At 49.4% G+C, this 27808-nt stretch overlaps 1 protein-coding gene and 1 long non-coding RNA gene across 6 annotated transcripts in view; one reads left to right on the top strand and one right to left on the bottom strand.

Moving 5' to 3' along the window:
* Positions 1-248: 248 nt before the first annotated feature.
* The window catches only part of LOC110507948 (arf-GAP with Rho-GAP domain, ANK repeat and PH domain-containing protein 1), a 156042-nt gene continuing 128482 nt past the window's right edge, over positions 249-27808 (bottom strand). For 2 of the 5 annotated variants that reach the window (XM_036965234.1, XM_036965238.1), the window contains 14 exons: positions 27531-27694; positions 25199-25411; positions 24476-24581; positions 24257-24404; positions 20591-20680; positions 18681-18758; positions 18449-18566; positions 17003-17116; positions 15364-15509; positions 15158-15240; positions 14026-14085; positions 6490-6553; positions 6141-6299; positions 249-1569 (listed from right to left, as the gene is read on the bottom strand). In XM_036965234.1, the coding sequence (XP_036821129.1) occupies positions 1549-1569; positions 6141-6299; positions 6490-6553; positions 14026-14085; positions 15158-15240; positions 15364-15509; positions 17003-17116; positions 18449-18566; positions 18681-18758; positions 20591-20680; positions 24257-24404; positions 24476-24581; positions 25199-25411; positions 27531-27694 (1564 nt within the window). In that variant the 3' untranslated portion in view covers positions 249-1548. Of the gene's footprint in view, positions 1570-1648; positions 1684-6140; positions 6300-6489; positions 6554-14025; positions 14086-14197; positions 14256-15157; positions 15241-15363; positions 15510-17002; positions 17117-18448; positions 18567-18680; positions 18759-20590; positions 20681-24256; positions 24405-24475; positions 24582-25198; positions 25412-27530; positions 27695-27808 lie in introns of those variants that run through there. The other 3 variants (XM_036965235.1, XM_036965236.1, XM_036965237.1) reach the window with 3 other exon arrangements.
* On the top strand, positions 12596-13321 carry LOC118944723. Its single transcript, XR_005040016.1, has 2 exons — positions 12596-12673; positions 12840-13321. It is a non-coding gene; the product is annotated as an uncharacterized LOC118944723 (long non-coding RNA).

Genomic DNA, 27808 nt, shown 5'->3' with positions numbered 1-27808 from the left:
TGGGTTGTCATTCAGAGAACAGACAACCATGGGTAGATGGGCACTATGGAAACAGTTGGGTTGTCATTCAGAGAACAGACAACCACGGGTAGTTGGGCACTATGGAAACAGTTGGGTTGTCAGAGAACAGACAACCACGGGTAGATGGGCACTATGGAAACAGTTGGGTTGCCATTCAGAGAACAGACGCAGAGGAAAGAATGGAATGGGTGTAGAGTCAGAGGGTGCTACATATTTTCACACACAGATCCAAATTACATTGACTTTATTTATTAAAATTCATATCTACAGTTATCATCTGAAGAACTGCAGAATTGACAAAAGTTACTTTCACTTAGATACAGTTATAAGACAGAGGCAGGTTAAAGCTGTCATGTTACATTTAATATGATGATTGAGAGTGTTAGGTTCACATTCATGAGAATACACCACTTGTGCGTGTTGTTGCGTCCCCAGAAAAGTAGACAATTTCTGACCAGTCAGTCACACTAGCCTGGTGAAACCAGACTCATCACTGAGCATCATCACATTTCGTTTTTACTGAAGTGAACCAGAATGTGAGCTCAGGAGATCAGGCTGGTTAACCACACGGTCAGGTGTTAATTAATGCTCTCCTTACGGACTCCTCCACATGTCATCACTGAACTAGGAATGTAGTTCTGACTGAAACGCTTGTTGAAGTGTACAGAGTAGCAGACAGGAAGGACACCACAGTCTTACACAAATGGTAAACAGAGTGAGCACTTATTTCCTTGCCCAAAAACAGTTCTGAGGGCCTGTGTGAGTGTGTGTGTATACATATATACAGGTTTGGCCTAGAGTTGGGAGTAATGACGTCACTACATAAATCAACTCGGACACGTCTCTATGGCTCCCTCTTGACTAGTGGAACCAACTTAATGTTGAATAATGGTCATGGTTGTCCCCCTTACGTTCATATGCTGCTCCCTCTGCTGGAGAAATAAATAATTACACAAGTCTAGAAAACAGGTAAGGAGAACACTGGGGAGTGGGGTGAACACTTTATAGATGGGGGAGTCTCAGGGAGGTGTAGATGTGGGGGAAAGTTAAAAACCAGGGAGATCGACATGGTTAGAGGAAGGGATAGAGTTATTATGGGACATATGGGGACACTGAAGGCTGGATTGCCAGTGAAGGTCATTCCATTATCTCCCACCTGTCACAGGTTCTCCAGGCCTCTCAGAGAGACACAGTCTGTACTGTCAGGCTGCTCCGGTAACAGTCTGTACTGTCAGGCTGCTCCGGTAACAGTCTGTACTGTCATGCTGCTCCGGTAACAGTCTGTGTTCTAGTTCTGTCCCTCCCTCAGTCTATACCGGGAACGTCTTCCAGGTCCTCGATGTATCCCAGGGTGCACTGCAGTTGTAAAAGGCACTGTGGTAGCAGTCTCTCTCAATCCTCATGACACACCTGCTTCCCCTGCTTAGAGGTCCAGTTTATAGGCACAGGTGTGTGTGTGTGCGTGGGGGGGGGGGGGGGGGGGGGGGGGGGTGCCATTACTGGAATGTTCTGAAGAGTTTGTGGGTTCTATAGCTGGTGGTCTCTCCCCTATGAAACACACACAGACGATTAGATAACCACACAGGCACTCTTACACATGAACAAACATTAGATAATGATGTCTCACCTTGTCTGGCCCCATTATCAGACATCTCTAAAGAGCTGAGAGACAGAGGGATATAGAGAGAGAGGTGGGGTTGGAGGGGGACAGAGAGAGGGGGGGTGGAGGGTGAGAGAGAGGAGCGAGGGGGGGTGGAGGGTAAGAGTGAGGGGGGGTGGAGGGTGAGAGAGAGGAGCGAGGGGGGGTGGAGGGTAAGAGCGAGGGGGGGGTGGAGGGTGAGCGAGGGGGGGTGGAGGGGGACAGAGAGAGGGGGGGTGAGAGAGAGGAGCGAGGGGGGGTGGAGGGTGAGAGCGAGGGGGGGTGAGAGAGAGGAGCGAGGGGGGGTGGAGGGTGAGAGCGAGGGGGGGTGGAGGGTGAGAGCGAGGGGGGGTGGAGGGGGACAGAGAGAGGGGGGGTGAGAGAGGAGCGAGGGGGGGTGGAGGGTGAGAGTGAGGGGGGTGAGGGTAAGAGCGAGGGGGGGTGGAGGGTGAGCGAGGGGGGTTGGAGGGGGACAGAGAGAGGGGGGGTGGAGGGTGCGAGAGAGGAGCGAGGGGGGGTGAGGGTAAGAGTGAGGGGGGTTGGAGGGTGAGCGAGGGGGGTGGAGGGTGAGAGGGGGGGTGGAGGAAGAGTGAGGGGGGGGTGAAGGAAGAGAGAGGGGGGGGTGGAGGGAGAGAGAGAGGGGGGTGAAGAGAGAGAGAGAGAGGGGGGTGAAGAGAGAGAGAGGGGGGTGAAGAGAGAGAGAGGGGGGTGAAGAGAGAGAGAGGGGGGTGAAGAGAGAGAGAGGGGGGTATAGGGAGAGAGAGAGGGGGTGGAGGGAGAGAGAGAGAGGGAGTGGAGGGAGAGAGAGGGGTGGAGGGGGGAGAGTGGAGAGAGGGGGAGTGGAGGGAGGGAGAGAGGGGGTGAAGAGAGAGAGAGAGCGGGTGAAGAGAGAGAGAGAGGGGGGGTGAAGAGAGAGAGGGGGAGGTATAGGGAGGGAGGGGGGGTATTGGGAGAGAGAGAGAGAGAGGGGGGGGTGGCAGGAGGGAGAGAGGAGGGAGGGAGAGAGGGGGAGTGGAAGGAGAGAGAGAGGGGGGGTGGAGGGAGAGAGAGAGGGGGGAGAGAGAGGGGGAGTGGAGGGAGGGAGAGTGGAGGGAGAGAGAGGGGGGGGTGGAGGGAGGGAGAGAGAGAGGGGGGGGTGGAGGGAGGGAGAGAGAGGGGGGGTGGAGGGAGGGAGAGAGAGAGGAGGGAGAGAGAGAGGGGGGGTGGAGGGAGGGAGAGTGGAGGGAGGGAGAGTGGAGGGAGAGAGAGATTCATTTATTCAGACTGGCTGACATGAACTCTGTCAAGTGTAATGGTGAGTGCTAACAGCTATGTCACACACAGTCAGTGTTATTTATGGATTCACAATCCTGTTTGTCATCAGCCAGGACACAGAGACACAGCAAGACACGGCAAGACACAAAGACACAGCGAGACACAGCGAGACACAGAAAGACACACAGCGACACAGCAAGACACAGAGACACAGCAAGACACACAGCGACACAGCAAGACACAGAGACACAGCAAGACACACAGCGACACAGCAAGACACAGCGAGACACAGCGAGACACAGAGTGACACAGCGACACAGAGACGACACAGCAAGACACACAGCGACACAGCGAGACACAGCGAGACACAGCGAGACACAGAGAGACACAGCGACACAGAGACGACACAGCAAGACACACAGCGACACAGCGAGACACAGCGAGACACAGAGACGTCACAGCGAGACACAGAGACACAGAGACGACACAGCGAGACACAGAGACACAGCGAGACACAGACACAGAGACACACAGCAAGACACAGAGACACAGCGAGACAGCGAGACACAGCAAGACACAGACACACAGCGACACAGCGAGACACAGAGACACAGCGAGACACAGCGACACAGCGAGACACAGCAAGACACACAGCGACACACAGCGAGACACAGACACAGCAAGACACAGCGAGACACAGATACAGCAAGACACAGAGACACAGCGACACAGCAAGAGACAGAGACAGCAAGACAGAGACACAGCAAGAGACAGCAAGACAGAGACACACAGCAAGACACAGAGACACAGACACAGCCAGGCACAGACACACAGCAAGACACAGAGACACAGAGACACAGTAAGACACAGAGACAGCGAGACACAGAGACAGCGAGACACAGAGACAGCGAGACACAGAGACAGCGAGACACAGTGAGACACAGTGAGACAGCGAGACACAGTGAGACAGCGAGACACAGTGAGACAGCGAGACACAGTGAGACAGCGAGACACAGTGAGACAGCAAGACACAGAGACACACAGCAAGACACAGAGACACAGAAAGACACAGAGACACAGAAAGACACAGAGACACAGAAAGACACAGACACAGCAAGATACAGAAAGACAGAGACACAGCAAGCCTACACACAATTGCCCAGGGTCAGAGGGGTACGTAGAAAACATTACAAACTGGGTGGTTTGAGCCCTGAATGTTGATTGGCTGACAGCCGTGGTATATTAGACCGTATACCATAGCTATGACAAAACATTTATTTGTACTCCTCTAACTATGTTGGTAACCAGTTATAATAGGGGTTTGTGGTATATGACCAATGTACCACAGCTAAGGGTACATTAGTGTAGTGCCTAAGAACAGCCCTTTGCCGTGATATATTGGCTATATACCACAGCCCCTCGTGCCTTGTTGCTTAAATTTATGATCACTATATCCAGAACACACACACCTGATGAAAAAAAAAGCTCCATGAATTCCCTCCCCCCCCCCTCTCCCTCTCCCCCCCCTCCCCTCCCTCTCCCTCCCTCCCTCCCCCTCCCTCTCCTTCCTCCCTCCCTCTCCCCCTCTCCCCCCCCCTCCCCCTCCCTCTCCCTCCCCTTCCTCCCTCCCTCTCCCCCTCTCCCCCCCCCCTCTCCCTCCCCCCTCTCCCTCCCTCCCCCCTCTCCCTCCCTCCCTCCCTCCCTCTCTCTCTCCCTCCCTCCCCCCCCTCTCCCTCCCCCTCCCTCCCTGTAACCATGGTCAAATAGTTAGCCACGGTGTACTGTCGATTTCAGGCCAGATAGCACTGCATTTTGCTTTGTGTTTGTGCTTGTGTTTCCCAATAAGCAATATAGTTTTGTTTTGACTGTGTTGTCATTTGGTTTATCCTGATTGATTGGATGTTCTGGTCCTTCAGTGCGTTAGTAGAACAGGTGTGTGAACTCAGCCCCAGGACCAGCTGGATGAGGGGACTCTTTTCTTTGCTCAGCTCTTAGCATTGCAGGGCTGGGTAATGATATGAGAGGTGGTCACTGTATTTTAGATGTTTCCAAAACTTAATAGCTCTTTTTTGAGTTTTTATTATAAGTGGATATTGGCCTAATTCTGCCCTGCATGCATTGTTTGTAGTTTTCCTCTGGACATGTAGGAGGAGAATCTTACAGAACTCTGCATGCAGAGTTTCAATGGGGTGTTTGTCCCATTTGGTGAAATCTTGTTTTGCAAGTGGACCCCACACCTCGCTGCCATGAAGTGCAATTGGTTCAATGACACATTCAATTAGTTTTAGCCAAATTTGAATAGGTATTTCAATTTGCTTTTGAATTTTGTACCAATTGAGAACTTTGGTCTAATTCCCTGAGATCTGGATCTTCTCTGTAAAATCATTATTTTAGTCTTTTGGGGGTTTACTGCCAGGGCCCAGGTCTGGCAGTACTGCTATAGCAGGTCCAGGCTCTGCTGTAGGCCATGTGCTGTGGGTGACAGCAGGCACAGGTCATCTGCGAAGAGTAGGCATTTATCTGAATTGTGGAGACTAACACCAGGGGCTAAGGGTTTTTCTAGAATAGTGGCCAATTCGTTAATGTAAATATTGAAGAGTGCATGTATGCCAAATAGAATCAAATGCTTATTGGAAGTCGATAAAGCAAGTGTATATTTTGGTATTATTTTGGTGGACATGTTTATCTATCAGGGTGTGTAGGCTGTAAATATGATCAGTCGTGCGATGTTTTGGTATAAATCCAATTTGGCTTTTACTCAAGACATTGTGCTCATTAAGGAAGTTTAGAACTCTTACATTTATAATTCTACAGAAAACCTTCCCCAGGTTACTGTTCTCACAAATGCCTCTGTAATTGTTCGGGTCAAATTTGTCTCAGTTCTTAAAGATTGGGGTTATGAGTCCTTGATTCCAGATGTCAGGGAAATAACCTACACTCAGGATCAAATTAAACAGTTCTAATATAGCCAATTGAAATCTCTCTCTCTCTCTCTCTCTCTCTCTCTCTGTAGGGGTTGCGATAAGCGTAATCAGGGTTAATCAGAGTTCAGAGGTTATCCATCCTGACCACAGGGTCAACTCCGCCCCCCTCCTGACCACAAACACACACACACTGCATCATGGGACTCAGGACAGGGCTGGGGGGGGGGGGGCTGTGTCAGCATGGAGGTCTCTGATAGGCCCACAACCTTGGGTTGGCCCCAGTGATTGGAGGATTGACTCACGCCAAGCGGGTCGGCAGTGAAAGCTGCAACGCTGTTCCGCATCTCATTCTCGCTGCCGCGCAACGGAATCAATGCCACGTTACCATGACGCGTATCCACCGGCAACGCACGGGTCACACGTGTTTGGACTGCATCCACTGGCCACACGTTACCATCATACTGAGAGGGGGGAGAGAGGGAGAAAGAAGAGGGATAGAGAGCGAGGGGGAGAGGGATAGAGAGCGAGGGGGAGAGGGATAGAGAGCGAGGGGGAGAGGGATAGAGAGAGGCGGGAGAGAGAGGGGGTGAATCAGAACAGGGAATCATAATAACCAGTGTGACAGACAGTAAGTAGTATGTGTCCTCTCACCTGGACAGTGAGGAAGGTGGAGAACCACTCCCTCATCTCTGTCTGAGTGTCACAACACAGATACCTACAGGGAGGATGGAAAGAGAGAGAGGGGAGAGGAGGGAGGGAGAGAGAGAGAGTAGAGAGATTAACCTGAAGAAGAGTCCAGAGTCTCCGTTCACAAACACAAACAGACCCCACAGAGCCCCAGGACAGCAACACAATTAGACCCAACCAAATCATGAGAAAACAGAAAGATACTTACTTGATGCATTGGAAATAATTAACAAGAAAACAGAGGAAACTAGAATGCTATTTGGCCCTAAACAGAGAGTACACAGAGGCAGAATACCTGACCACTGTGACTGACCCAAACTTAAGGAAAGCTTTGACTATATACAGACTCAGTGAGTATAGCCTTGCTATTGAGAAAGGCTGCCGTAGGCAGACATGGCTCTCAACAGAAGACAGGCTAGGTGATCACTGCCCACAAAATGAGGTGGGAACTGAGCTGCAATTCCTAACCTCCTGTCCAATGTATGACCATATTAGACACACATATTTCCCTCAGATTACACAGATCAACAAAGATTTTAAAAAACAAACCCAATTTTGATTAACTCCCAAATCTACTGGGTGAAATTCCACAGTGTGTCATAACAGCAGCAAGATTTGTGACCTGTTGCCACAAGAAAAGGACAACCAGTGAAGAACAAACACCATCTAAATACAACCCATATTTATGCTTATTTATTAGAGAAGAGGGAGAGCTCTCTCTCTCTTTGAAAAACCTAGTCGGCTTGGGGTGAAGAGTCCCGCTGCGACAGGTTGTTGGGTGGAAGAATGTAGTTTAGCAGTGGGTGCTATCATTGGGTATGATAGCATAAAATCAGCCTCAAGGATGAGTACCTCTGTAGTCATTAGATTCCATTGAAAAGGTGAATCCGGTAGTTGAGGGAGACACAGACGTCGGTATTCCCTCTTATGAGTCCGGCAAAGACAGTTCTACTTCCTAACGTACCTCTAACGTACCTCTAACGTACCTCCATTCGTTAGGGATGAAGTGTTGGAGAGAGAGTTATCTTGTATATACAATAAAGGTTATTTTTGGATGCAAATCTCCTTTGCTGAAACATGTCGTATCTCATAGGACACAAGTGTACAGGAATTTAAAGAAGGATACTGACCAACTGAATTTAGCGTTCAGCTTCAAGATTGATGGGTTTGATTATGTGTTCTACACTTCTACTGAATCAATGAAATGCTTTGGGTGTGGAAGAGGGGCATTTGGTGAGTAATTGTCCAGAGAAAAGAGCCGGATAGCAGCTAAAGCACCACTGAGAAGGGATGAACAGGCTGAGGGTTCAGGAGAAGGGATGAACAGGCTACGGGTTCAGGAGAAGGGATGAACAGGCTGAGGGTTCAGGAGAAGGGATGAACAGGCTGAGGGTTCAGGAGAAGGGATGAACAGGCTACGGGTTCAGGAGAAGGGATGAACAGGCTACGGGTTCAGGAGAAGGGATGAACAGGCTGAGGGTTCAGGAGAAGGGATGAACAGGCTGAGGGTTCAGGAGAAGGGATGAACAGGCTACGGGTTCAGGAGAAGGGATGAACAGGCTACGGGTTCAGGAGAAGGGATGAACAGGCTGAGGGTTCAGGAGAAGGGATGAACAGGCTACGGGTTCAGGAGAAGGGATGAACAGGCTACGGGTTCAGGAGAAGGGATGAACAGGCTACGGGTTCAGGAGAAGGGATGAACAGGCTACGGGTTCAGGAGAAGGGATGAACAGGCTACGGGTTCAGGAGAAGGGATGAACAGGCTACGGGTTCAGGAGAAGGGATGAACAGGCTACGGGTTCAGGAGAAGGGATGAACAGGCTACGGGTTCAGGAGAAGGGATGAACAGGCTACGGGTTCAGGAGAAGGGATGAACAGGCTACGGGTTCAGGAGAAGGGATGAACAGGCTACGGGTTCAGGAGAAGGGATGAACAGGCTACGGGTTCAGGAGAAGGGATGAACAGGCTACGGGTTCAGGAGAAGGGATGAACAGGCTACGGGTTCAGGAGAAGGGATGAACAGGCTGAGGGTTCAGGAGAAGGGATGAACAGGCTACGGGTTCAGGAGAAGGGATGAACAGGCTACGGGTTCAGGAGAAGGGATGAACAGGCTACGGGTTCAGGAGAAGGGATGAACAGGCTGAGGGTTCAGGAGAAGGGATGAACAGGCTACGGGTTCAGGAGAAGGTGGGCAGATGTGGTGGGGAAAATAGGAAAGGAGAGCAATATGGCTATGGGGGCAGTTGTGGTAGAGCAAGGAAGGGGGGGGGGGGTAGGTGAGACTGCGATTGAGGTAGCTGAGGGCATGCTGGAGAATGAAATGGGAGTTCAAGAGGAGAGGGAGGGTAATGGAAAATTAAGCAAAGTAGCGAGGAGGAAGAGGAAGAATTTAAGGGGGGGAATGAAGGTTCTAATTCTAACAGGAAGGTAGAGATTGATAAATCAGTTGAGGACAAACAGGAAGTAGAAATTGATAAATCAGTTGAGGACAAACAGGTTGTAGAGAGGGTGGAGTTTTCTTCTGGGGATGACAGCTAGAAATCGGATGCGTCACAACAAAATAGCGAGAGAAATGGGATGGAACGGAGGTATGGGATTGAAAAGGATATGCAGGATTATAATGTAACATGTGTTTTTCCTGAAAGTGAATGGTTTATTGAATCAGCAAATTTTCTGATGTCCAAAATAACGGGTGGAGGTTTGACAAGCCCAGAAATTGCTAGACTAAAGAAAGTGGTCACGAGTGACAAGTGAGGTCAATTCTAAAGGAAATGAAAGAGTTCAGGCGCAGCCTTAACTCTAAAGAGACGTGTTTTCTGTCTCTTCCTGTGCTTTGTTCCCAGCCTTGAGCAGTTGTAAGATTTCTTCTTTACAATGTAAATGGGGCGAGAGACGGAAACAAAGAGGCGTAGTGAAGGGGTTAATAAAGGGAAAGGGAAGTGACATACGTTTTCTACAAGAAATGCATAGTAATATGGAAAATGAAGTTGTGTGGCAACAGGAGTGGAGTTGGAGGGGGAGGGGGGCAGTTGTGTGTAGTCATAAAAACTCAGACTGGGGGTGTGGCCATCTTGTTCTCAAAAGGACTTTTGCCTTAATCATATGAGGTTGAAGAGGTCGTTGAGGGGAAAAGTTAGAGCGATATATGAAAACATCCCTATGGGTTTAATAAATCTATATGCCCCAGTAATGGCAGTTGAGAGGGTGTTTTTTTAGAGACGTTATCAAATACCATTGAGAAATGTAATACTGAGAATGATGTATTTCTTGCTGTGGATTTGAACTGGACAGTCAGTGATTTAGATAGAAAACACAAAAAAACTCATATAGCCTCAAGGACTTTTTTAAAAACGCTTTATTTTCAAAATGGAGGCTCGAGACAATATACATGGGCCCAAGTGTGTCACGACTTCCGCCGAAGTCAGCCCCTCTTCTTGATTGAGCGGTTTTCGGCGGTCGACGTCACCGACCTTCTAGCCATTGCTGATCCACTTTCCATTTTCCATTGGTTTTGTCTTGTCTTCCATCACACCTGGTTCTAATCCCATCAACTACATGTTGTGTATTTAACCCTCTGTTCCCCCTCATGTCTTTGTCGGTGATTGTATGTTTGTACAAGTTATTTTTTTCTGGGAGAGGTGGAGGTCTGAAGAAGACAGTGTTGTATCTCTTCAACAGTGGTGGGATATAGGGAACATCCAGATTCATCAATTCTGTAATCAATACACGAGGAATGTCACCAGAGACATCACCAGATCAATGAACGCTCTAGAGTCTGAAATAGTGGAACTGTTGATGTTGGTTGAGACCACAGGAGATCAAGGCCATATTCAAGCACTCAAGAGGAAAAAAAGCCTCATTGGCAGACCTGCTGGGTATCAGAGTACAGGGGACATTGGCAGACCGGCTGGGTATCAGAGTACAGGGGACATTGGCAGACCTGCTGGGTATCAGAGTACAGAGGACATTGGCAGACCTGCTGGGTATCAGAGTACAGGGGACATTGGCAGACCTGCTGGGTATCAGAGCACAGGGGACATTGGCAGACCTGCTGGGTATCAGAGCACAGGGGACATTGGCAGACCTGCTGGGTATCAGAGCACAGGGGACATTGGCAGACCTGCTGGGTATCAGAGCACAGGGGACATTGGCAGACCTGCTGGGTATCAGAGCACAGGGGACATTGGCAAACCTTCTGGGTATCAGAGTACAGGGGACATTGGCAGACCTGCTGGGTATCAGAGTACAGGGGGCATTGGCAGACCTGCTGGGTATCAGAGTGCAGGGGGCATTGGCAGACCTGCTGGGTATCAGAGTGCAGGGGGCATTGGCAGACCTTCTGGGTATCAGAGTACAGGGGGCATTGGCAGACCTGCTGGGTATCCGAGTACAGGGGACATTGGTGAGAAGTACATTTCAGGGAATCTCTGAAATCAATGCCTCATCCACATTTTTCTTCGGTTTAGAGAAAAAAGAATGGACAAAGAAGATTTATTAATGGCCTCAAATCAGCTGTTGGACAGGAGCTCACTAGCCCAAGTGGAATTAGAAAGAGGGCAGTAGTGTTCTATGCTGAGCTCTACAAGTGTGAGTATACAGGGGATAAAACAGTGACACAGCAGTTCCTTGATAGGCTCCCACAGGTGGCTGCAGAAGCTCAGGTTGAACTAGAGCAACCATGGTCTTTGCAGAAGCTCAGGTTGAACTAGATCAACCATCGTCTTTGCAGGAGCTCAGGTTGAACTAGAGCAACCATGGTCTTTGCAGAAGCTCAGGTTGAACTAGACCAACCATCGTCTTTGCAGGAGCTCAGGTTGAACTAGATCAACCATCGTCTTTGCAGGAGCTCAGGTTGAACTAGAGCAACCATCGTCTTTGCAGGAGCTCAGGTTGAACTAGATCAACCATCGTCTTTGCAGGAGCTTTCCACTGCATTACAAGGCATGGAAAATGGAAGGGCACTGGGTATTGATGGGCTTCCCGTTGACTTTGACTTTTCCCGAAGTCTTTTTGTTGGGAGAGGATTGGCTAGCAGTAGTTAACGATAGTTTGACCGGAGGGTTACTACCAATAAACTGCAGAAGGGCTGTCCTCATCCTACTGCCAACAAAGAGTGACCCTAAGGAGGTGAAGAACTAGAGGCCGGTGGCCTTAATGTGCACTGATTAGAAGATCCTGTCCAAGGCTTTATCCAACAGGCTGATGGAGGTGATGGGGCAAATCATACACACGGACCAGTCCTACTGTGTTCTCTGCAGGCAGATAGGGGAAAACATTTCCCTGATTCTGATGGTTGTTAGCTCATATGTCATTCAGGAGGCCACTATTATTGTTAACAATGTGGTTGCATTGTGCACTGTGACATCGGTTGTCATGTTTAGAGCCACCGTCTGGCCTTCTGGCCAAGATACGGGAAATTATTGTAGATTTATTTTGGGATAAACATCATTGGGTTCCAAAAAGTGTTTTGTGTCAGGAGAAGAGTGGATTATGCTCAAGAGTTACAAGAAAAAGGCACCAGATGAAGATGCCCCATTTCCCAGACTAGGGATTATGCCCCATTTCCCAGACTAGGGATTACGCCCCATTTCCCAGACTAGGGATTACGCCCCATTTCCCAGACTAGGGATTACGCCCCATTTCCCAGACTAGGGATTACGCCCCATTTCCCAGACTAGGGATTACGCCCCATTTCCCAGACTAGGGATTACGCCCCATTTCCCAGACTAGGGATTACGCCCCATTTCCCAGACTAGGGATTACGCCCCATTTCCCAGACTAGGGATTACGCCCCATTTCCCAGACTAGGGATTACGCCCCATTTCCCAGACTAGAGATTACGCCCCATTTCCCAGACTAGAGATTACGCCCCATTTCCCAGACTAGGGATTACATCCAATATCCCAGAGTTGGCCAGAAAGGTGTTATTAGTGGATTTGAGAGGGTTGGAAGAGGTGGGTTTGGATGTGATGTGTGAATGGGAAGGAGTTGTATAGGGGGTGTGTCAAGGTTTTATATAAAGATACATTTAAAAATAGAAAAGACACTTATTGGAGGGTAAAACTGGGCCTTGATGACAAGGTAAAGTCAGCATGGAGAACACTGTACAGGGGACTGGTGATATGTAATGGAGGGTGTTGATGACAAGGTGAAGCCATCATGGAGATTACTGTACAAACCACCGTTACTAAAGGGGACTGGTGATATGTAATGGAGGGTGTTGATGACAAGGTAAAGCCATCATGGAGAACATTGTACAAGCCACCGTTACTAAAGGGGACTGGTGATATGTAATGGAGGGTGTTGATGACAAGGTAAAGCCAGCATGGAGAACACTGTACAGGGGACTGGTGATATGTAATGGAGGGTGTTGATGACAAGGTGAAGCCATCATGGAGAACACTGTACAAGCCACCGTTACTAAAGGGGACTGGTTATATGTAATGGAGGGTGTTGATGACAAGGTGAAGCCATCATGGAGAGCACGGTACAAGCCACCGTTACTAAAGGGGACTGGTGATATGTAATGGAGGGTGTTGATGACAAGGTGAAGCCATCATGGAGAGCACGGTACAAGCCACCGTTACTAAAGGGGACTGGTGATATGTAATGGAGGGTGTTGATGACAAGGTGAAGCCATCATGGAGAGCACGGTACAAGCCACCGTTACTAAAGGGGACTGGTGATATGTAATGGAGGGTGTTGATGACAAGGTGAAGCCATCATGGAGAGCACGGTACAAGCCACCGTTACTAAAGGGGACTAGTGATATGTAATGGAGGGTGTTGATGACAAGGTGAAGCCATCATGGAGAGCACGGTACAAGCCACCATTACTAAAGGGGACTGGTGATATGTAATGGAGGGTGTTGATGACAAGGTAAAGCCATCATGGAGAGCACGGTACAAGCCACCATTACTAAAGGGGACTAGTGATATGTAATGGAGGGTGTTGATGACAAGGTGAAGCCATCATGGAGAGCACGGTACAAGCCACCATTACTAAAGGGGACTGGTGATATGTAATGGAGGGTGTTGTATCTGTTATTCATTCAGATGTTGGAGATTGATGTCCTTTTTGTAATATAAGAGAAATGATTTCCGCAGTTTTATGGATTGTGAGAGGATAAAGCCTCTTTTTGAAATACTGGAGTCTTTGTTTACAGCTGTCGAGGAGATTTTCCAGAACACTGTTTTTTATTTTGGGGGTTTCAATACAGTTAGCAGCAGAACAGAAACAACTGTTACATTTTATTTGGGGACAAGCTAAGATGAGTAGGAAACATAAGATAGACATGGGATATGGTAAGGATGTAAGATGTGTTTTTACAGGATTATAGTCAAAGCCAGAATAAAAAGTGGATTTCGAGTTCTTCTCGTCTGTAAAAGATCTCCCATTGCAGACCCCTATTCCCTGGTGTGTGTAGCTCAGTAGGCCTCCAGATATTCTGGACATACTGCATAGCATACACAGACAGAGGACACACATTCAGGGACTCACCATTGCTGCTTCTCTGGCTTCTCCTGTTTTTCACTTTTATAGATCACAGTCAGACCCCAGCTACATAGAGAGAGATAGGAAACATCACAGTCAGACCCCAACTACATAGAGAGAGAGATAGGAAACATCACAGTCAGACCCCAACTACATAGAGAGAGAGATAGGAAACATCACAGTCAGACCCCAACTACATAGAGAGAGAGATAGGAAACATCACAGTCAGACCCCAACTACATAGAGAGAGAGACCAGGCAGGAGGAGAGGACAGAGAGGTGTTCTGATCAGGCAGGAGGAGAGAACAGAGAGGTGTTCTGATCAGGCAGGAGGAGAGAACAGAGAGGTGTTCTGATCAGGCAGGAGGAGAGGACAGAGAGGTGTTCTGATCAGGCAGGAGGAGAGGACAGAGAGGTGTTCTGATCAGGCAGGAGGACAGGACAGAGAGGTGTTCTAATCAGGCAGGAGGAGAGGACAGAGAGGTGTTCTGATCAGGCAGGAGGAGAGAACAGAGAGGTGTTCTGATCAGGCAGGAGGAGAGAACAGAGAGGTGTTCTGATCAGGCAGGAGGAGAGAACAGAGAGGTGTTCTGATCAGGCAGGAGGAGAGAACAGAGAGGTGTTCTGATCAGGCAGGAGGAGAGGACAGAGAGGTGTTCTGACCGGGCAGGAGGACAGGACAGAGAGGTGTTCTGACCAGGCAGGAGGAGAGGACAGAGAGGTGTTCTGATCAGGCAGGAGGACAGGACAGAGAGGTGTTCTGATCAGGCAGGAGGACAGGACAGAGAGGTGTTCTGATCAGGCAGGAGGACAGGACAGAGAGGTGTTCTGATCAGGCAGGAGGACAGGACAGAGAGGTGTTCTGATCAGGCAGGAGGACAGGACAGAGAGGTGTTCTGATCAGGCAGGAGGACAGGACAGAGAGATGTTCTGACCAGGCAGGAGGAGAGAACAGAGAGGTGTTCTGATCAGGCAGGAGGACAGGACAGAGAGATGTTCTGACCAGGCAGGAGGACAGGACAGAGAGATGTTCTGACCAGGCAGGAGGAGAGGACAGAGAGGTGTTCTGATCAGGCAGGAGGAGAGAACAGAGAGGTGTTCTGATCAGGCAGGAGGAGAGGACAGAGAGGTGTTCTGACCAGGTGGGTGGTCGTAGTTTCTTCTTGATGCCTAGATAGACCCTCAGATTCTTCACCTGCCATTCCCTCTCTGAACGATTACTCTACAGGGAAACAAAACAGACAGATTAGCTGTGTGTGTGTGTGTGTGTGTGTGTGTGTGGGTGGGTGTGGGTGTGGGTGTGGGTGTGGGTGTGGGTGTGGGTGTGTGTGTGTGTGTGTCTTACCCGCACTTCCTTGTACATCCTGAGGGAGACAGTGTTTAGGATGAAGTAGCGGTCGTGGAAGCTGCCGGTGTTCAGTCCCAATCCCAGAATGCTCCTCTCCTCCCGGAACTTCACCATCCCGTGCTTGGACACATCCACTTTACTGGCTATGGGGGGACGGATCGTACCAAATCAGAAACAGTATAGGGGTAATAGTAGAGCTGAGAAGTCAATTCAATTGTGTGTTAGCAGCCTGATCACTAGAAACAAACTTAGATTCCAGACGTTTGAAAAGGTCCTGAGAACGTAAATATATGCTCACAATAAAATAAAATACAACATTCACCCAGAAATGGGAGTGAACTGGTGCTGCTCAGAACACTGGACCTACAGCACTGCTCTAGCAAGTCATAACCCCAACCTTAACCACTCAGAACACTGCACCTACAGCACTGCTCTAGCAAGTCTTAACCCCAACCTTAACCACTCAGAACACTGCACCTATAGCACTGCTCTAGCAAGCCTTAACCCCAACCTTAACCACTCAGAACACAGCACCTATAGCACTGCTCTAGCAAGCCTTAACCCCAACCTTAACCACTCAGAACACTGCACCTACAGCACTGCTCTAGCAAGCCTTAACCCCAACCTTAACCACTCAGAACACAGCACCTACAGCACTGCTCTAGCAAGTCTTAACCCCAACCTTAACCACTCAGAACACTGCACCTACAGCACTGCTCTAGCAAGCCTTAACCCCAACCTTAACCACTCAGAACACTGCACCTACAGCACTGCTCTAGCAAGCCTTAAACCCAACCTTAACCACTCAGAACACTGCACCTACAGCACTGCTCTAGCAAGCCTTAAACCCAACCTTAACCACTCAGAACACTGCACCTACAGCACTGCTCTAGCAAGTCTTAACCCCAACCTTAACCACTCAGAACACAGCACCTACAGCACTGCTCTAGCAAGCCTTAACCCCAACCTTAACCACTCAGAACACTGCACCTACAGCACTGCTCTAGCAAGTCTTAACCCCAACCTTAACCACTCAGAACACAGCACCTACAGCACTGCTCTAGCAAGTCTTAACCCCAACCTTAACCACTCAGAACACTGCACCTACAGCACTGCTCTAGCAAGTCTTAACCCCAACCTTAACCACTCAGAACACTGCACCTACAGCACTGCTCTAGCAAGCCATAACCCCAACCTTAACCACTCAGAACACTGCACCTACAGCACTGCTCTAGCAAGCCTTAACCCCAACCTTAACCACTCAGAACACAGCACCTACAGCACTGCTCTAGCAAGCCTTAACCCCAACCTTAACCACTCAGAACACTGCACCTACAGCACTGCTCTAGCAAGCCTTAACCCCAACCTTAACCACTCAGAACACTGCACCTACAGCACTGCTCTAGCAAGTCATAACCCCAACCTTAACCACTCAGAACACTGCACCTACAGCACTGCTCTAGCAAGCCATAACCCCAACCTTAACCACTCAGAACACTGCACCTATAGCACTGCTCTAGCAAGCCTTAACCCCAACCTTAACCACTCAGAACTAATGCCTAAACTGTTCATCTTTGAGTTGTTTCCATTTTAACCCGGTAACCACATGTATGTGTGTGTGTTAGTGTGTGTGTACCCAGGTAGACCAGTATGGCCTCCATGGCCAGGTTCTTTTTGACCAGCAGGTGGGAGTCGGTACCCAGAGAGTGTAGGATGGGTAACACACGCTCCAGATGATGCAACGGACGCTCTGAGTGAGTGAGAGAGAGAGGGGAGAGAGGAGAGTGAGGAGAGAGAGGAGAGACAAACAGAACAGAGCTTCAACAGCAGCATCACTTCTCCCTAGCACTTCCATCCCATACCTCTGTCCCCACCTCTCCATCCCATACCTCTGTCCCCACCTCTCCAACCCATACCTCTGTCCCCTTCCTCTCCATCCCATACCTCTGTCCACTTCCTCTACCCCCCATACCATCTGTCCCCTTCCTCTCCACCCCATACCTCTGTCCCCTTCCTCTCCACCCCATACCTCTGTCCCCTTCCTCTCCACCCCATACCTCTGTCCCCTTCCTCTCCACCCCATACCTCTGTTCCCTTCCTCTTCACCCCATACCTCTGTTCCCTTCCTCTTCACCCCATACCTCTGTCCCCTTCCTCTCCACCCCATACCTCTGTCCCCTTCCTCTCCACCCCATACCTCTGTCCCCTTCCTCTCCATCCCATACCTCTGTCCCATTCCTCTCCATCCCATACCTCTGTCCCATTCCTCTCCATCCCATACCTCTGTCCCCTTCCTCTCCATCCCATACCTCTGTCCCCTTCCTCTCCATCCCATACCTCTGTCCCCACCTCTCCATCCCATACCTCTGTCCCCTTCCTCTCCATCCCATACCTCTGTCCCCTTCCTCTCCATCCCATACCTCTGTCCCCCTCCTCTCCATCCCATAACTCTGTCCCCTTCCTCTCCATCCCATACCTCTTTCCCCTCTCCACTCACCGGTCTCCTCCTTCTGACTGACCTCCCATCTCTCTGTCCACTCGCCGGTCACATCCTTCTGACTGACCTCCCATCTCTATGTCCATTCACCAGTCTGCTCCTTTTGACTAACCTCCCATCTCTCTGTCCACTCACCGGTCTCCTCCTTCTGGCTCACCTCTCATCTCTCTCTCCACTCACCGGTCTCCTCCTTCTGGCTGACCTCTCATCGCTCTGTCCACTCACCGGTCTCCTCCTTCTGACTGACCTCCCATCTCTCTGTCCACTCACCGGTCTCCTCCTTCTGACTGACCTCTCATCTCTCTCTCCACTCACCAGTCTCCTCCTTCTGGCTGACCTCCCATCTCTCTGTCCACTCACCGGTCTCCTCCTTCTGACTGACCTCTCATCTCTCTCTCCACTCACCAGTCTCCTCCTTCTGGCTGACCTCCCATCTCTCTGTCCACTCACCGGTCTCCTCCTTCTGACTGACCTCTCATCTCTCTCTCCACTCACCGGTCTCCTCCTTCTGACTGACCTCCCATCTCTCTGTCCACTCACCAGTCTCCTCCTTCTGACTGACCTCTCATCTCTCTCTCCACTCACCGGTCTCCTCCTTCTGGCTGACCTCCCAGCAGCTCCAGTAGTCTTTCTCTCTGACCTGGATCTTCCGCCGGTCCAGAATCTCACAGGTCAGCTCTGCTGCCGTCATAGAACCAGGGATCTAGAGGGGAGAGCAGTGGAGAGAGTGACATTCTGGAACTCTTCTTACTCTATTTCCCTATCGTGATAAAGGTGAGGTCTGAAGGGTTAGTTAAGGTCAGAGGTGAGAGGTCACCTTGACATGCTGCTCTGCCGTCTCCTTCTTCTCCTCTAGGTACACTGTACAGATGAAGTCACCTGCTGACCCCGACGCCTGCACAACACACACACGCGTTAAAGCACATTGGGTTACAGCAGAACACTGCAAACACATGAGAAGTTTGTGTGACTCACAGAAACCTTGGAGCTGAGATGTGTGTGAATGTACTGTATTACTCACAGGAACGCTGGAGTTGAGATGTGTGTGAATGTACTGTATTACTCACAGGAATGCTGGAGTTGAGATGTGTGTGTGAATGTACTGTATTACTCACAGGAACGCTGGAGTTGAGATGTGTGTGTGTGAGTGTACTGTATTACTCACAGGAACGCTGGAGTTGAGATGTGTGTGTGAGTGTACTGTATTACTCACAGGAACGCTGGAGTTGAGATGTGTGTGTGAATGTACTGTATTACTCACAGGAATGCTGGAGTTGAGATGTGTGTGTGAATGTACTGTATTACTCACAGGAACGCTGGAGTTGAGATGTGTGTGTGAATGTACTGTATTACTCACAGGAATGCTGGAGTTGAGATGTGTGTGTGAATGTACTGTATTACTCACAGGAATGCTGGAGTTGAGATGTGTGTGTGAATGTACTGTATTACTCACAGGAACGCTGGAGTTGAGATGTGTGTGTGAGTGTACTGTATTACTCACAGGAACGCTGGAGTTGAGATGTGTGTGTGAGTGTACTGTATTACTCACAGGAACGCTGGAGTTGAGATGTGTGTGTGAATGTACTGTATTACTCACAGGAACGCTGGAGTTGAGATGTGTGTGAGTGTACTGTATTACTCACAGGAATGCTGGAGTTGAGATGTGTGTGAGTGTACTGTATTACTCACAGGAATGCTGGAGTTGAGATGTGTGTGAGTGTACTGTATTACTCACAGGAATGCTGGAGTTGAGATGTGTGTGTGAGTGTACTGTATTACTCACAGGAATGCTGGAGTTGAGATGTGTGTGTGTGAATGTACTGTATTACTCACAGGAACGCTGGAGTTGAGATGTGTGTGTGAATGTACTGTATTACTCACAGGAATGCTGGAGTTGAGATGTGTGTGAGTGTACTGTATTACTCACAGGAACGCTGGAGTTGAGATGTGTGTGTGAGTGTACTGTATTACTCACAGGAACGCTGGAGTTGAGATGTGTGTGTGAGTGTACTGTATTACTCACAGGAACGCTGGAGTTGAGATGTGTGTGTGAATGTACTGTATTACTCACAGGAACGCTGGAGTTGAGATGTGTGTGTGAATGTACTGTATTACTCACAGGAATGCTGGAGTTGAGATGTGTGTGTGAGTGTACTGTATTACTCACAGGAATGCTGGAGTTGAGATGTGTGTGTGAATGTACTGTATTACTCACAGGAATGCTGGAGTTGAGATGTGTGTGTGAGTGTACTGTATTACTCACAGGAACGCTGGAGTTGAGATGTGTGTGAGTGTACTGTATTACTCACAGGAACGCTGGAGTTGAGATGTGTGTGAGTGTACTGTATTACTCACAGGAACGCTGGAGTTGAGATGTGTGTGTGAATGTACTGTATTACTCACAGGAATGCTGGAGTTGAGATGTGTGTGAGTGTACTGTATTACTCACAGGAACGCTGGAGTTGAGATGTGTGTGTGAGTGTACTGTATTACTCACAGGAATGCTGGAGTTGAGATGTGTGTGAGTGTACTGTATTACTCACAGGAATGCTGGAGTTGAGATGTGTGTGAGTGTACTGTATTACTCACAGGAATGCTGGAGTTGAGATGTGTGTGAGTGTACTGTATTACTCACAGGAATGCTGGAGTTGAGATGTGTGTGAGTGTACTGTATTACTCACAGGAACGCTGGAGTTGAGATGTGTGTGAATGTACTGTATTACTCACAGGAACGCTGGAGTTGAGGTTCAACTTCTCTCTAACTTTAATGATGACCGTGATCTCATCCAGCTGCCTTTTCAGCTGCTGCTCATCCACCTGGACCGCAACACAACCACACACGGTCAACCACACAGCAACATAACTGTATAACCGGTATAACTACTCACTCCGTGGTTGAAACACCACTGACCAGCTCACACTGCAGCCACCCCCCTACCAAACACTGCAGCCACCTCCCTACCAAACACTGCAGCCACCCCCCTACCAAACACTGCAGCCACCCCCCTACCAAACACTGCAGCCTCCCCCCTACCAAACACTGCAGCCATCCCCCTACCAAACACTGCAGCCACCCCCCTACCAAACACTGCAGCCACCCCCCTACCAAACACTGCAGCCATCCCCCTACCAAACACTGCAGCCACCCCCTCCCTACCAAACACTGCAGCCACCCCCTACCAAACACTGCAGCCACCCCCTCCCTACCAAACACTGCAGCCACCCCCTACCAAACACTGCAGCCACCCCCCTACCAAACACTGCAGCCACCCCCTACCAAACACTGCAGCCACCCCCCTACCAAACACTGCAGCCACCCCCCTGCCAAACACTGCAGCCACCCCCCTACCAAACACTGCAGCCACCCCCCTACCACACACTGCAGCCACCCCCCTACCACACTGTAGTCATCCCCCTACCAAACACTGCAGCCATCCCCCTACCAAACACTGCAGCCACCCCCCTACCAAACACTGCAGCCATCCCCCTACCAAACACTGCAGCCATCCCCCTACCAAACACTGCAGCCACCCCCTACCAAACACTGCAGCCACCCCCCTACCAAACACTGCAGCCACCCCCTACCAAACACTGCAGCCACCCCCCTACCACACTGTAGTCATCCCCCTACCACACACTGCAGCCATCCCCCTACCAAACCAAAGCACTAGCACACCACTACCAAACCATACCACTAACCACACCCCTACCAAACCATACCACTACCAAACAATACCACTACCAAACCATCCCCTACCAAACCATTCCAAACCATCCCACTACCAAACCACTACCAAATCATCCCACTACCAAACCCTCCCACTACCAAACCCTCCCACTACCAAACCATACCCCTACCAAACCTTACCCCTACCAAACCTTACCCCTACCAAACCATCCCCCTACCAAACCACGATCAAACCACTACCAAACCATACCACTACCAAACCATCCCCCTACCACACCATACCACTACCAAATCACACCACTACCATACCATTCCACTACCAAACCACTACCAAACCATCCCACGACCACTATCAAACCACTACCACACCAAACCATCCCCTTACCAAACCATAAAACTACCAAACCATCCCACTACCATACCATCCCACTACCAAAACATACCATTATCATCCCAAACCACTACCAAACCATCCCACTACCAAACCATCCCACTACCAAACCACAACCGCTACCAAACCACAACCGCTACCAAACCACAACCGCTACCAAACCACAACCGCTACCAAACCACCCCTCTACCAAACCATCCCTCTACCAAACCATCCCCCTACCAAACTACTACCACTACCAGACCAGACCACTACATACCACTACCGAACCATCCCTCTACCAAACCATCCCTCTACCAAACCATCCCTCTACCAAACCATCCCTCTACCAAACCATCCCTCTACCAAACCATCCCTCTACCAAACCATCCCTCTACCAAACCATCCCTCTACCAAACCATCCCTCTACCAAACCATCCCTCTACCAAACCATCCCTCTACCAAACCATCCCTCTACCAAACCATCCCTCTACCAAACCATCCCTCTACCTAACCATCCCTCTACCAAACCATCCCTCTACCAAACCATCCCTCTACCAAACCATCCCTCTACCAAACCATCCCTCTACCAAACCATCCCTCTACCAAACCATCCCTCTACCAAACCATCCCTCTACCAAACCATCCCTCTACCAAACCATCCCTCTACCAAACCATCCCTCTACCAAACCATCCCTCTACCAAACCATCCCTCTACCAAACCATCCCTCTACCAAACCATCCCTCTACCAAACCATCCCTCTACCAAACCATCCCTCTACCAAACCATCCCTCTACCAAACCATCCCTCTACCAAACCATCCCTCTACCAAACCATCCCCCTACCAAACCATCCCCCTACCAAACCATCCCCCTACCAAACCATCCCCCTACCAAACCATCCCCCTACCAAACTACTACCACTACCAGACAAGACAACTACATAACACTACCAAACCATCCCACTACCAAACCATCCCCCTACCAAACTACTACCACTACCAGACCAGACAACTACATACCACTACCAAACCATCCCACTACCAAAGCATCCCACTACCAAAGCATCCCACTACCAAACCAAACCATCCCACTACCAAACCATCCCTCTACCAAACCATCCCCCTACCAAACTACTACCACTACCAGACCACTACATACCACTACCAAACCATCCCTCTACCAAACCAGACCACTACCAAACCAGACCACTACCAAACCATCCCTCTACCAAACCATCCCTCTACCAAACCATCCCTCTACCAAACCATCCCTCTACCAAACCATCCCTCTACCAAACCATCCCTCTACCAAACCATCCCTCTACCAAACCATCCCCCTACCAAACTACTACCACTACCAGACCAGACAACTACATAACACTACCAAACCATCCCACTACCAAACCATCCCCCTACCAAACTACTACCACTACCAGACCAGACCACTACATACCACTACCAAACCATCCCTCTACCAAAGCATCCCACTACCAAAGCATCCCCCTACCAAACCAAACCATCCCACTACCAAACCAAACCATCCCACTACCAAACCATCCCACTACCAAACCATCTCCCTCTACCAAACTACTACCACTACCAGACCACTACATACCACTACCAAACCATCCCACTACCAAACCATCCCACTACCAAACCATCCCTCTACCAAACCATCCCTCTACCAAACCATCCCCCTACCAAACTACTACCACTACCAGACCAGACACCTACATACCACTACCAAACCACTACCGCTACCAAACCACTACCGCTACCAAACCACTACCGCTACCAAACCACTACCGCTACCAAACCATCCCGCTACCAAAACACTACCACTACCAAACCATTACATACCACTACCAAACCATTACATACCACTACCAAACCAAACCACTACCAAACCATACCATTACATACCACTACCAAACCACTACCAAACCATACCAAACCATCCCACTACCAAACCATCCCACTACCAAACCATCCCCCTACCAAACCATCCCCCTACCAAGTGACTTACAGGAGCAATTATGGTTAAGTAACTTGCTCAAGGGCACATCTTTCAGTTTTTATTTATTTATTTTATTTAACTAGGCAAGTCAGTTAAGAACTAATTCTTATTTTACAATGACTGCCTAATCCGGCCAACCCCTCCCCTAACCCAGACGAACGCTGGGCCAATTGTGCGCCGCCCGGCTGTGATACACCCCGAGATTGAACCAGGGTCTGTAATGACGCCTCTAGCGCTGAGATGCTCTTAACCGCTAGGCTACCTGCTGCCTCTACGAGGTTATGGGTCAGGGGTTAGAGTTAATAGCATCTCTGACCTCAAAGACGTCCGTGTAGTGCTCTATGAGTTCCTCTACGACGCGTCCAGCTGTGTAGTCCTTCCCGTCGGTCTGGAACAGTGTTGGGCCAAATACTATAGCCAGGTTATGGAGATTCATCTGGTTCAGCTCTGCAAACCGCTGCACACTGTGGACAACACACACACCATTACACTCTGAGCGGAGGGGTGTGTGTGTGTGTGTTTATATGTGTCTCACCAGTAGAGGTGGTTGACCAGGGCTCGTAGCGTGGCCTTGTTGACTCTGGGCAGGCGGCTCAGCAGCAGCTGGTACTGAGAGATCTTCTTGCTCTCCTCTGGGATCACTGACAAACAACACACACACAGTGTTTGAGTTAGGGTGTAGGATACAGGGTGTTTGGGTTAGGGTGTAGGGTGTAGGATACAGGGTGTTGGGGTTAGGGTGTAAGATACACGGTGTAGGGGTTAGGGTGTAGGATACAGGGTGTAAGGGTTAGGATACAGGGTGTAGGGGTTAGGGTGTAGGATACCAGGTGTAGGGGTTAGGGTGTAGGATACCGGGTGTTGGGGTTAGGGTGTAGGATACCGGGTGTTGGGGTTAGGGTGTAGGATACCGGGTGTTGGGGTTAGGGTGTAGGATACCGGGTGTTGGGGTTAGGGTGTAGGATACCGGGTGTTGGGGTTAGGATATAGGGTGTAGGGATTAGTGTATAGGATACAGGGTGTAGAGGTTAGGGTGTAGGGGTTAGGGTGCAGGATACAGGGTGTAGGGGTTAGGGTGTAGGGGTTAGGGTGTAGGATACAGGGTGTAGGATACAGGGTGTTAGCGTGCAGGGTGTTAGCGTGCAGGGTGTTAGCGTGCAGGGTGTTAGCGTGCAGGGTGTTAGCGTGCAGGGTGTTAGCGTGCAGGGTGTTAGCGTGCAGGGTGTTAGCGTGCAGGGTGTTAGCGTGCGGGTCTCACCAGGTGTGCTGAGCCATGTGCTAGCAGCCTGTATGGTGAACAGGCCCTCTCCAGACTCTCTGAAGAAGCGTTTCAGTGTGTTAGACACGTCGTCCACCTGGTGCTCCTCCTCCTTCAGACGCACATTACGGGCATCACGCCGAAACGCCTCGCACAGCGCCGCCACGCGACTGTTCACACCGCTCTTACGGTAGATACCCTCAGACGTCAGACCTAAAACACACACAGATTAAAACTCAGACACACACTAATATCCACTCCACAACACATACTCCTGACATGGTTCACAGTGTTTCAATTCTCCCCCTTCTCTTACTGACCAACCAAAACTGTCAGAGTTCAGAGGTCAGAGTAGCAGCCAATCAGAGCAAAGAAGGGATTAGGAAGAGAGTCAGCAGACGGAAGAGAAAAAACATGCTGACCACACTGCTCACGTGCGCCAACGAGCATCTGCGTTGCCAAGCGCTAAAATAGAAGTCAGTTCTATTTGTGACGCTGAACGCGGTGCAAGTCCTGCCTCTCCCATCTCCTCATTGGTTATACCCATGTCGGTGATTGAAAGCTGAACGGAGGTCGGTCGGTTGTGGTAATACACCTTATTATGAAAGTTAGATGCTAATCGCCGTATAAAGTCCAAAGAAGAAAAGGACGAAGGAGGAGCGATGACTAGAAATTATTTGGTTGACCATTTTATGTGTGGATTAATTGTTGGTGTAGAGGACCTTGTGCGTTTCAGGTATAATAACAACTCAATGTTTATATCCCAGGACAAATTAGCTAGCAACAGCAAGCTAGCTAAAAAGGACAAATTAGCTAACAACTGCAAACTAACTAGCTAAAATGCCATAAATGTTTAATGTTTTTCGACCTGTCCCCAAATTAATATAATTGGTTCAGAGTTTGTTTTGATGTTTCAACCTGGTGTGGTGATGGCGTTTGGTGTGGGAGGACAAAATAAATTTGCACGCGTGTCGGGTTTGGGCATGGTGTAAGACTGCAGTCCAAATACGTTATTTTTACCCCCTCAGCTGTTACTTTCCCTCTGGATAATCCCAGTCGAAACCGGATGCAGTTTGATTGCCATCTTAAGTGGAGGTCCAATTTACAAATGTTGCCCCCTCGGCCCTAGATTTAGCTCGAGGGAGTGAAGAACTTTGGTCACTTACGGGGTTGATATGACCCACAATTCAATGCAAATTGTATTCACATGTCAAACTCTGGTGTGTCAAATTTAATCAACAAGGCTGCATTTTCTGCATGTCAGAAAAAAGTATGAAGCTGCAGCTAACACCCTGCACACACACATTGATTTTAGTGTTGGAAAATTGGCTTAGTCTCGTACTGAGGAGCCTATAAAATATAAAAGATTTTTGGAATTCTGAAATTTATTGGAATAAATGACCAAACTATAAAACTTGCTAGCCAGCTATGGGTAACTGTAGCTAGCTACCTGACAGGAGTGCTGGCTAGATACGTTAGCTTGCTAGCCAGCTATGGGTAACTGTAGCTAGCTACCTGACAGGAGTGCTGGCTAGATACGTTAGCTTGCTAGCCAGCTATGGGTAACTGTAGCTAGCTACCTGACAGGAGTGCTGGCTAGATACGTTAGCTTGCTAGGTACATTAATACCGTAGCTAGCTACCTGCCAGGAGTGCTGGCTAGATACGTTAGCTTGCTAGGTACATTAACAGCTTTAGGTTAGTTGTTTTTAAGCTCAACTTGAAGATTTCCACCAAGTACGTTGCCTCTCCAATCATCACTCTCACTCGCTTGGGCAAGGAACATTTAAGGTACACTCGGATGTGACAATGTAAAGCGTCATTCAAGGGCTGAGGGTTTAGGGTTGAGGGCTGTCAACTTTGAGTGTGAAACGCAGCCAAACATTTCAACCACGACACAGGATAAACTACCCAGAACACAACAGGAACAGCCTAATCTCCAAGACCAGCGAGTCATAATAGGAAATAAACTACAGGGAGAAAGAGAGAGGAGAAGTTAACACATGACCGTGTGTGGGGTGGGGGGGGGAGGCATAGAGAGAGAGAGAACAGTGCTGATTTGTTGACCTTTGCTTCTCGGTCTCTGTGAATCAGAACTCCCGCTATTACAGTCACGAGGCAACACACACAGAGAGAACAGTGCTGATTTGTTGACCTTTGCTTCTCGGTCTCTGTGAATCAGAACTCCCGCTATTACAGTCACGAGGCAACACACACAGAGAGAACAGTGCTGATTTGTTGACCTTTGCTTCTCGGTCTCTGTGAATCAGAACATCCGCTATTACAGTCACGAGGCAACACACACAGCTACACACACAGCTACACATTCTTACCGCACTGTGTGATATAGTCAATGCAGCGGTCCACTATAACAGGGATGTCGGCCTCAGTTAGTTGCTGCTGACTAAGAGAGTCTCCTGCACTGCCTGCTGCTTTCTGGATGCCCACACACCAACCCTGGAAGTCAAGCTTCCTCTCCCCCTCGATGTACAGTGTCCTGGAGAGAGGGAGGGAGGGAGGGGGTTTAGGAAGAATAAGAGAGAGGGAGGGAGGGGGTTTAGGAAGAATAAGAGTGAGACAGGGAGATAGGGGGGTAGGTAGAATGAGAGGG

Source organism: Oncorhynchus mykiss, chromosome 27 (assembly GCF_013265735.2).
Source record: "Oncorhynchus mykiss isolate Arlee chromosome 27, USDA_OmykA_1.1, whole genome shotgun sequence".
NCBI lineage: Eukaryota > Metazoa > Chordata > Actinopteri > Salmoniformes > Salmonidae > Oncorhynchus > Oncorhynchus mykiss.
The sequence above is the reverse complement of the archived record's forward strand: the minus strand, read 5'-3'. Positions and strand labels throughout refer to the sequence as shown.